Consider the following 10845-nt stretch of genomic DNA (forward strand, 5'->3'; position numbering starts at 1 on the left):
TTTTTTCAGTCTCCTAATTATCAATTTTTTTTGTTTTTTGTCTAAGGCGACATCTTCGCCAGTCGCTCAAACACTGGGAACGAGGGCTCGCTTGCGGCCTGCATCACAAAAATTACACGAGTGAAAGGGTTCTGTTGCCAAGGTTTACATGTTTGGCTTATCCCTGGATTATTTTCAAATCTCCCTCCATTAACCCTCAATAAATAAAAAAAAAGCAGGGTGCTGAGGGGCTCACAGCAATCCTTAAGCAAATGTTATTTACAATTTCGCCGAAAAACATTTGCTTTTATCGATTAGAATCGTCACATGTTTTAATCTAGAACGTGTATGCCCTTCAGGGTAATTGCAACGTGAACGCAACTTGAAATATCAATGGCTTAATAGTTGTATCAAAATAAGCTGTAGGTGTGTCTTTGTTCAAGTGAGGGGCTGCAGTGTTTCCTGATCATAGGACATCATTTTCACACCCATTATTTCCGCTTGTGATATCTTCCGGTCCCATTTGCCGTATCTGTTTTTTTCGGTGCAAATCCCATTCTTTCTTTCAACCCTGGAGCTTCTCAAAAACACTCAATAAGGAGTCAGGAGTTTTTGTCGTTCTGTTTAAGTAACCAGATATTTCAAATCAATTTGCAAATTCCACTAAAAACTTTCAAGAAGTTTAAAGTGGAAAGCGAGATATGGCTGCGTGCCTTGAAAATGAGATTTGACCTTGATATTCGCGCCAAGCGAACGAAGACTGTCCTCAAACTTCTTTAGCTCCTTTTTAATCGACGGCCGCGTTTCTTCCCCGATCTGATAAGGCGTCACGTGCACACGAATTCTTGGCACGTGAGTAGCCAGGTGGTAAAGAAATTTTTCATCTGTTACCCACAGGTTCGACTCGCCACTATGGCCGCCGTCCAACCAATACATGGCACTAATACGCGATGCAAATTCATTGAGACGTGAGTCCACTCCAGCGGACACCATGTAGAGCTCGTAAATAATTTGATTTAGAACAACACAGCCCTTACTAAAACCAACAAGAATCACTGGGAAATCAAACGTGGGGTCCTCCTCTTCTTTCGGGACATCTAAAACTGCATGGATAAAAGGAAAGGAATTTAAAGGTTGGGTTGATAATTCTAGGAAAAATTAGTCCGAGTTTTCAATTATGACCAGATTATTGTATAGCTAAAAAATTTGCAACGACCATCGGAAAAAAGATAAATGTCAAGAGAGAACACATGCCAACGTCCTCAATTAAAAAATATGGTGAGTAAACAGGTTGCGTTGGTTGACAAGCGAACAGTTTTCAATCAAATGTCGAAAAACCAAAACCAAAGTAATCCCATCGACCAATCAGAACACAAGTTTACATTATCATCAGCCTGATTGAGGCGCGGGAAAACGCCTATGACCAGGTTGCGATTGTTGTTAGTTTTGCATCTGATTGGTTGAGAGGATGGCGCGATGAGTTTGCCGGACCAATCACAGAGTAAAGGTAAGTAAAATTAGAGCAATCCCGGATTACCTTTGACACTAAATTGAAAACTGCTGAAAATTTGCGACTAGTATTTTTGGGAAAGTCAGGGGTAAGTTTTCCACAAAAAACATGTAGACAAGGAACATCAGAGAAATCTGAGCTACAAAAAATAGGGAGAGCTAATCCAATCAGAACAGAGGAAGAAAAAGAAGAAGTCAAGGACAGCTCTTAGTACAAACAAGTAAACTGTTCCGAGCGCGGGAAAGAGCACGTGATCAAGTTTCGAGTGGAGCACAATTTGATTCTGATTGGTTTAAATGTGACGCAAATTTTCAAGACTAATCGCCACTGGACAGCAAGCGAAACAAACACAAATCTGGGCTTGTTCGTTTGGCGGAAATTAATCTTAACAAAAGGACTCTGAATACTTACGCTTTTTCACCGCAGACTCCAGCAATGCTCTTAAGTGAAACAAAGCTCCGTAATCGTGATTTGTATGATCAGGGACACCGAGCAGGTTAGCTTCAACAAAGTTATGATAACACGCGAAAGTGCTCTGATGATATCTTGAAGGACGAATGACCCATACGAAGCTATTTGGAAATCTTCTTTCTAATATTTTCGCCGTAGACTCCAAACTCCACTGCTTCCATTTCTTATTATCTCTGTGACTCTCCATGTTTTCTTCATAATCCTGAAAATCAAGAAATTTGAGTTGAAAACGCTCTATTGATGACAGTTCCTGTTGCGCATATCGAGCTTGTAAGGCTGAAAGCGGAATGTTTGAGGAGCACAAATTGCCGCGAAGACTCTGTGTATATGGGTATTAACCTTTATTAATACCTTTTAGCGTTTATTCTCTCGATTGTCATCTTTGATCAACATTTGTCAAAATTTTAAGTATGGCAATCGAACGCTCAAAGATAATTAAGAAAAGTTTCAAATTCTTACTCTTGTTTTCTGAACTGCCAACATCGTTGTCAATGTTGGACACCGTCTTGGACAAAGGTAATAAACCGATTGTTCGGTAACTTTTCGAGACAAAGCAGAAAAGTAGACACGATGTAAAATGAATTGGAGTGGGATTGTAGAAAGAAGGAGAACTATATTTTCATTTGCAAAATAATCTAAGCCATGAAAAGGGCAAGGAGACACAGGATTTCACAATAGACGATTGTCTCGTGCGATTCAAACTCGAGGCCTGAATTTTATCCTTTTAACCTCTGCTTAAACGTTCCGTTTTGAAAACAATAAAATTGTCTTTCGAAATAGCACTGAAAAAATCGAGGTCGCGAACAAGGAAATTCAAAACGAGAGATGCGTAATTCTACACCCATCAATTAGGTGCTTTCAAATTTTGTTTATTTTTCAGAAGTTGCGTTCAGCTCGTTTTACGGAAGTGAAGTTTTACTTTCAAATCGTTAAGGTTTCTCGAGCGAAATCGATCATTTCGGAAATTCGTGCATTGATGGTAAAATGTTGTAAACCCACAAGATATAACAAGAACATCTGACACAATAAACTGACGTATTTCAAAGCCTTGAGGGATTACATATAAAACACAAAACAAACGACTTTGTTTGAAGGAGTGAACAGTGTACTGATAGTTCGATGAATGTGTTGAAAACTAATTCAACCAGTGAAAAAATATCAATTGCATTGTGTCAGCAGTTTGTGCTCCGTTGTCAATGATGCAGTTTGATAAAATCTGCTTTTTATCGAATATATTGCTTGATGAATCAATCGTTCGGTACAGAGCTTTCCATTTTGAAGCTGTTAAACTCAACAGCTCGATAAACAAAGCATCTTAGTTCAGTTCATTACATTTATGTCTCATTCAAATAAAAAGAGTTACACTATATACAGAGTTTCTTAAACATTTTGCGATGGTCTGCATTCTGTTCAAACCAAAATTCGAGTCGGTATGGAAACTGAAAAGAAGTCGGATTGAGGAAAAAATTCAAAGCAGAACTGCGCGATGGAAGACAACAGAATCACATTACCGTGAAAAATACTTCTTAAGCAACTTAGCGCACAAACGAAAAATAGAGAAATTGGAAATGGCGTGAAGTTGCACGCGCGTACATCACAGTTGAATGGCTTGTGTTCTGATCAAGTATTCTTCGGCGTTTTCAGCCTAACGCTTCCAACTACAAAATCTGTTGACCTCACCTGAACATCACCAGGGAAAAATACAACATGTTGTTGAGCGTCTGAACCGCAAAACACCACGTCGTTCTTTCGTTCCTCGTAGCCGGGTACTTCGTCTAGGCAACGAACTAAGGGAGAAGTCGAAGATTTTTCCATAAGAATAGGAGAACTATAAAACGAAATGGCTACGATGTAAGCGGAGAGGTCTATATTCACAAGTGTTTAAAATAAACAAAGCAGTTTTCAGGGCAATATTAAATCTGAAAACTATTAACATAAAAATTGCACTTTGTTTGCCCACTAATCCTTCAGTCTTTGTTACATCCCGTCTAATTAATCCCGGTGCCACGCTGGCTAAAGGTTTAAATAAAAAAAGTTCGAGGAAATTTCCTCGCGCTGTAAAGTTAAACAATTTTTAACTTGTTATGAATGAATAGCAAAATAACCATTTCGAAGTTAATTTGCTTTCATTCCAGTTTTCCTGCCGGAAATTGGGCGGAAAATTCTCATAAGAAAACAAAGTGCTCTTAATTAAACAAAATGCTGTAATGTAATTTTTAAAGATATACCACATGGAAGAAAAAGGTGTAACAAGAAACTAGAAGATAAAAAATACAGAACTCATTCAGCAGATGGACGTATTGTTTCGCAGACGTTTCCTCGCATTGTGCTCGTAAATTAATCGGTTTGTTTTAACCTCATCTAATCACATCGTTAAGGACATTCTGGGAGTGATATTGGACCAATATTTCCTTTCTTTTTGGTTCATTCAATCGCTAAAGTTGTCAGAAACGTTTCGCAAGTACGTATTACATTATTTATTGATCAAGCGATTTCAGCACACTGAACTGTTTACAGCAACTCGTTTTAAAGGCAAGCTGCCCCCACCTTTCTCACGTCTCTAAGTTCCAAGTCATTTGATAACGTTTTCATCCACGACAGAAGCAAATAAACTTTCTTTTTGCGCGACGCAATCATTTATCGATATCTCGCTAAAAACCAAGGCAAACTCAATGTTTCAAAAGTCATAACGTTTGTGCGTTCGACTGTTCTGTATCACCGAAGTTGCCGGTGTTTTCTAAAGTTGAATACCACATGTTTTTGACGCACGACAGGGAATTAAATCGTTACATCATCTGCCTAACTGTGCCATAACACAAAACTCAAGCAAATAAACGATTCCAGAATTTGTTATTTCGCTACTCGTTTCTTGGTACTTTTCTTTGTTATCATTACTCTGTTTTCGTTGAAGGTACTCTCATTTGACAGGGCATGTTTGTTGGTTACAACCAAAGTGCATAATAAAAATCTCCTCAGTTTTGCGATCGAAATTATTTTACCAGCGAATACGAGGGAATAGCTTGGCTAAAGTCAAATCATATCGAATCACAGCGGCAGCGTACATGAAAATTCAACTTGGTAACTGAAATACCAAATACAAAGTAAGTTTCAGTCGACGAGACAAAAAAATTCTTCTAGGTTTTGATACAAACGCAAAGAAGACATTCGTAAGAATTAAGAAAGAAAACAGAACAAATTTACCACCAAAGTCTTCTCGGAAGTGTTGTACGAACATGATTCATTTATTGTTGAGTCTACAAAAGATGGTATGTACTTAGGAAAAGAATTCTTAATATTGAAGCGAAAGTTTTATTTTCTGAGGAAGGTATCTGTTACACAAAACAGTTGTAAGTGACAAATGGAAAGTGAATGGTTATTTCAAACAACAACACTTCACATACACACACAAGAATCCTCCTAACAATTTATAACAAAGCTACATCCATTTATGGTCAAACCAAGCTTTTGAGCTCTAGTAATCAAGCCTCCATTTTGTCTTTAGCGTGTTTCATTATGCTGCGAGAATATTTGTTTTCCAAAGGTTTATTTGACACTTATTGGTACCACACACTGAAGTGAGAAACTACTCTTCGGTCACATTCTATCGCTATCTTCCTTAAGTAGTCTTACCCCTACCCCTCCCCCCTAAAAAATAAATTTTTAAAAATTCACGAATGATGATAAACAAAAATGCTATCGTTCACATTTCAACTGCCAACCAAAACGAACTAACTGGTACAGATGAATCAAGTTTAACCCTTTAACTCCCAGAAGTGATTAACAAGCAAATTCTCCCAACAATATCTATACACTACCCAGCAAACAGGTAATAGGAATACTCAAACTTAACAGGTAGAAGTTTTTGTCTTCATCCAAAACCAAATTCTTATAACTGATTTATAAGGAAATGCGTAGCAGTCTAAAGGGGAGAATCGATAATCAGATCATGAGAGTTGAAGGGTTAATCTCTTTAGCAAGCATGTTATGCAAAAACCTAAGTATGGCTTTTCAAACAAATTACTATAATTTGCCTGGAAGCCAAGGGACAATTTTCCTGTTTTGCAAAAACTCTCCATTAGGACTTGTCGTTCCTTTGGGAAGAAGGGCACAATAAACTGGAGTGTCTGCTCCTGAGGAAAAGTAAATAGAATTGGACAGGTATAAATGGATTAAAAATGGGGGTAAATCTTTAGGACATTATTTCCCATCACTGAGAATGCTTATCTGTGGTTTCTGTAGCTTGGAATAACAAGAAAAATGTCGACTTCTCCTAAAGGGATGAATATTCATCGCAGGTTGCCTGCCACTAGGGTTGGAGAGAGAATAGAGAAAAAAATACAGATTGAAAGCCAAAGAAAGAAAATGGGACCAAAAAAAAAACAAAAAAAACAAAAAAATGGAAAGAGTAAAAGAGAATGGAAAGGAAAATTGTGAAAAAAGTTTATATAAATAGTGAACTAACCTTCTTCTGGGCTTCGCTCTGCATTAGGGCCACCCATGTCAGTTCGCACCCAGCCAGGACAGACCTAAATTTGTCATAAATTGGCCGTTATGTTATAACAGGATTTAGAGAACACACAAATTTCTTAGCACAATTTAGGCACAGAAAAAGGGATCTGTCTGTCTTGTCAATACTCACAGCATTAACCAATATTCCTTCACGTTGATCATTTTTTAATTCTCTTGCTTGTACCATACTCATAGCTGTTACGCCTATCTTGGAGACACTGTAAGCTGATGAGAGAATTATTTTCAAAATCAGTTGAGTTATGATTGTTGCCAGATATGAGAAAATATTGATTTTGAACTTTTTATGACAACAATGTAGAGAGATGAATAGTATTTGAAGTTGTAGTGTGTTCAAGTCAGTTTAGAAAGTAAATTAATATATATATATATATATATCATTCACCTGGAGTGAATGAGGAAGAATCATCTGGCCAACCATTCTCTGTCACCTTCCCTTCCTTAGCATCCCTATAGAAGAAAATAAGAATTTCCTCAGAATTGAAAATATATGCTTGTCAGAATGAATGCCATTTGTGCAGTTACTGAAAGGACAGTATGCAGATGTAATACCCCATGGGAAAGAGTGACTGCAAATTCCACTAAGAAACCTTTGTGGCCATAATAGCTAAAAGGTCTCCCTCCAGTCCAGGCTGGAGTTGTTGTGTTATGTTCTTGGGTAAGACACTTTACTCTTTCAGTCCCTCTCTACACCCTGAAGTAGAAATGGATACTGGGGAACTGTCTAGGAAATCTGACAAAAAGCTATAGGTGGCGTGGGGATGGGGGGTTAACCTGTGATGAACTAGCATCCTATCCAGGGATAGAGAAGGTAGCAATACTCTAAGTCACCCCATGGCTCTGTCCTGTGCTAGAGAGGAAGACTTAAAATTGAAAAACCCTTTGTAGAAAGAATGTGAATATTGTCTTTGAATAATATTAATAATGTTCAACAAGATCACAAAGTGGGGCTGAACACTCCTACTGATTTCTAACATCATCCATGCAGGGTTTTTATTATGAAATATAGTCAAAAGAGAATGGTAAAAAGAGACAAGAGAACATCCTCCACATCCAAATATAAAACATCACAGTGTGGAATAGCCAGATAATTATTCATGTTATTACCAATAAACACACTGTATGTGGGTTTGAACTTGCATGGGACACTAATTTCAATAATACCTCCAAGTTAATGAGCAAACAACTTCTAAATAATGCATGATCAAAATTATCATTGCATTAACAGGTTAAAGTGATTTTAATTTGTCTCATATAAACTTGAAAAGTACCTCCTGTATTTTTCCATGAGAGATGTAATCTCTGTAACAGTTAGATTTGGGGAGGAAAATTTCTTTCGCAGTGCTGGTGAAACACAACGCAAGTCTCCAAGCCCAGAGGATACATTAACCACCCTGACAAGTAAAAATGGAGCAAACAAAAAAGAAAAACAGTAAAACCATGAACTATGATGTTCCTTGAAAACATGCTGTGCATGCAGTGCTCTTGGGTCAAACTGAAGGTGGAATAACTAGGTCTGTTACTTGCAGTACAGACCTTGCAGTCACTCAATAAAAACTATTCAACCAACAAAATTGACAGTGACATAAAATGTGATTCCTGGCCATTTTGGCCTGTGCAAAAATTCTGTACAGCTGTTATAAAGAATAATATCACTTAGTTAGAAAGAATACCTGGCATGATGTCGAAGGAGAGGGAAGAAGCTCTTACACATGTTCAGTGTTCCAAAATAGTTTGTCTCTATAGTTGTCTCAGCTCTTTCAACATACGGCACAGTTTTCTGTTGTTGGATTCAATTAATAACTTTGAATATTTACTCTGATTGTGACTGTCTCTGACTCCTTACTCCTATATTGTCTTCCTACACCCAGAAAAACTAATGGATACCAGTGGAATGTCATGGAAATATTGATGAAATGTTAGAGGGGGGACAGGAGGGCAGGGGGGGAGGGGACTAACCTCCTGATTGACTCAACATGACAACACTTTTCTTGTGTTCTCCCAATATCCTCCCATTACACCAGTAAACTGAATTGAACTCAATTAAATATCTGGAAATTATACATTATTCAGTGCTATCTATAAAATAGCTTTACTCTAATGCTATTGGTCTAAATGCATCACATGGAGGAATATGCCCCAACGAAAACAGGGGAATAGCAGAGATATTTCTCAGTTTATATTAATAAATTTACAAACTTAACATTTGATTTGGGAGAAGGCTTTGTTTGAAATATAATTGAAAATAATAGAAAATGCTGATATAATTGCAAAGCTCACAGTTTTCCTTGAGCTTCACTCCTGCTAAACTATTTGTTTCTACACTTCTATGGACAAACACCTGCACAAATTTTAGCACCAAATGAAGGTTACTGATGATAAACAAAATGTCTAGAAAAACTACTAAACCCTTGAACTCCCAGAAGTGATTAACAAGTAACTTCTCCCCACAATACCCATGCATTATCCAGTGTGCATGGTTATGAGAATACTCAAATGTCTTAGGTAAAAGTTGTTATCTTGATCTAACACAAAATTCTCAGAACTAATTTACAAGGAAATGTGTGGCAGCTAGAAGAGAGAATTAACAATCAGATCTCAGGAATTAAGGGGTTAACATGGGCCAATGCCAATACCTTACAATATATCAAGTTCCCACCTTGAGCAAGACACCAGAATTGTTTATCAATATGTCCAATCCCCCAAATGTCTTCTGAACGTGAGTGTAGAGTTTGTTGATACTGTCCTGGGATGTGATATCGAGTTGATGGTGCTGAATATTTGTTACATTTAATTCCTTATTAAGTTCACCACAGATTTTTGAACCAGTAGTCTCATCCCTTGCTGTAAAAATTGGGTAATACTTGTGATTTATCTTAAGCCCTCATTGGTTAAGTAAAGATCCGGTATGATATGATCACTGTCATCAACATCATTTAATAACCATCATCACCATTATCATTATCAACTATTAATTAAAAAACCTTAAACAAGGTCCACGAGCTAGTAGAACCAAGGCTATAGTTATATCTTTTGATTCTCAACCTGCTAGATAATACAACCAATTCCACTCACATGTAGACTAACAAAAAATATTATCCTGACAACATTATAAAATTTGGAAAAATTGGAATATCTCATAAGACAAATTACTCATGAAACTATTTTACCAGTAAAGAGAACTACTCCATCAAACTCTTTGCACAATCTCTTAACAATAGCATAGCCAATGCCACGATTACCGCCTGTCACCTGTAAAGTAAAGAGGATTGAATCACAAAAATCACGAACGACACTAATACAGTAGCAAGCAAGGATATAATTTATAGCCATCAGCTTTTGAAATTTGACAAGCATGGCTACCAAACGCATAATGCCATTTCCTACGGCCAAAATGTGCATTTGCGACAAATATGAAAGTTCGCGAAATGGAAAGTTTTAGGATCAAGTTAAACATCCAGAACAGGCCTCGTTGCATCCCCTTAATCGATGTAGGTGGAAGGTTACAAAACAGATGACTGCCTCTTGAATAAAAAACAAAACGAATGTACTCATCTGAAAGTAAAAAAGATCAGCTACACTTTTTTTTATATAAGGACAGACAAAAAACCTACCAGAGCAACTTTTTCCATGTTAGATAAAATGTATTGTTTCACGCGAGGGTTTAGTCTGTACTTCCTCGACCAACTTTCGTCCCAGTCTTCTCGGGTAAGGATTATCATTGAAGAGTAAATCGCGTGACTTAGCGTGACTTGATTCTGATGCAAGAGACCGAAAACTATATGAAATATGTATCTTCTTTATTTTCTATTTTTCTCTTTATATATTTTTTGTAACTTCTGAGCCATGTCGGAGAACTTTTGAAATTCTGGTCATTTTCTACCCTACCCTCCCAGTTCGAATCACGGGGACTTCTTGTCAAATACAAACTTATTTCAAGCCCCACGACCAAATAAGGAAATTTACAAATGAATTAAACATTGTAGCTGTTCCAGACTTGTTACGACCTGTGAAGTAATCTCAAGGTCAAAGTGCGAGTCCCTTACTGGGCAATCCACCGTATCCACCGTAGGAAAATAATCAGAAAAGTCACCGCCAGACCGTTCAGCTTCGTAAACAAATGGAAATTTTTTGATCATCAAAGAAACTTTTATATGAAAATGAAAACTGAAAATAGATCTCCTGCTCACCTTTCTGTTCCAGTTTCTTTTCTTAGACCAAAATAAGTGGGCGTTCCCCTTCAAAAACATGACATATGTTTCTTAACCAGTAAGGGGTTCCCCTTATCAAGGGGTTCCCCTTATCAAGGGATATATACATATATCCCCTGCCCTTATTTAGTATGCATTTGAATTACG

The 10845-nt window shown here is 37.3% G+C and overlaps 1 protein-coding gene across 1 annotated transcript; it reads right to left on the reverse strand.

The window, feature by feature from the left end:
* Window positions 1-121: 121 nt before the first annotated feature.
* Window positions 122-10273, reverse strand: LOC131799200 (uncharacterized). Its single transcript, XM_059116901.2, has 12 exons — window positions 10102-10273; window positions 9658-9739; window positions 9147-9331; window positions 8161-8267; window positions 7759-7881; window positions 6873-6937; window positions 6600-6694; window positions 6423-6486; window positions 5992-6090; window positions 3641-3747; window positions 1901-2162; window positions 122-1082 (listed from the first exon to the last, which is right to left on the reverse strand). The coding sequence occupies exons 1-12, from the start codon at window positions 10207-10209 to the stop codon at window positions 643-645; spliced, it is 1737 nt and encodes a 578-aa protein (XP_058972884.2). The 5' UTR covers window positions 10210-10273; the 3' UTR covers window positions 122-642.
* Between the last annotated feature and the right edge of the window lie 572 nt (window positions 10274-10845).

Source organism: Pocillopora verrucosa, chromosome 10 (assembly GCF_036669915.1).
Source record: "Pocillopora verrucosa isolate sample1 chromosome 10, ASM3666991v2, whole genome shotgun sequence".
Classification (NCBI taxonomy): domain Eukaryota; kingdom Metazoa; phylum Cnidaria; class Anthozoa; order Scleractinia; family Pocilloporidae; genus Pocillopora; species Pocillopora verrucosa.

Excerpts from the sequence above, each read along its gene's own strand:
- LOC131799200 (XM_059116901.2), bottom strand. The coding sequence starts at position 10,209 with ATGATAATCCTTACCCGAGAAGACTGGGACGAAAGTTGGTCGAGGAAG. Across the intron at positions 9,740-10,101 it reads ACATGGAAAAAGTTGCTCTG|GTGACAGGCGGTAATCGTGG; the intron begins GTAGGTTTTTTG and ends TTTACTTTACAG. Across the intron at positions 9,332-9,657 it reads TGGAGTAGTTCTCTTTACTG|CAAGGGATGAGACTACTGGT; the intron begins GTAAAATAGTTT and ends CAATTTTTACAG.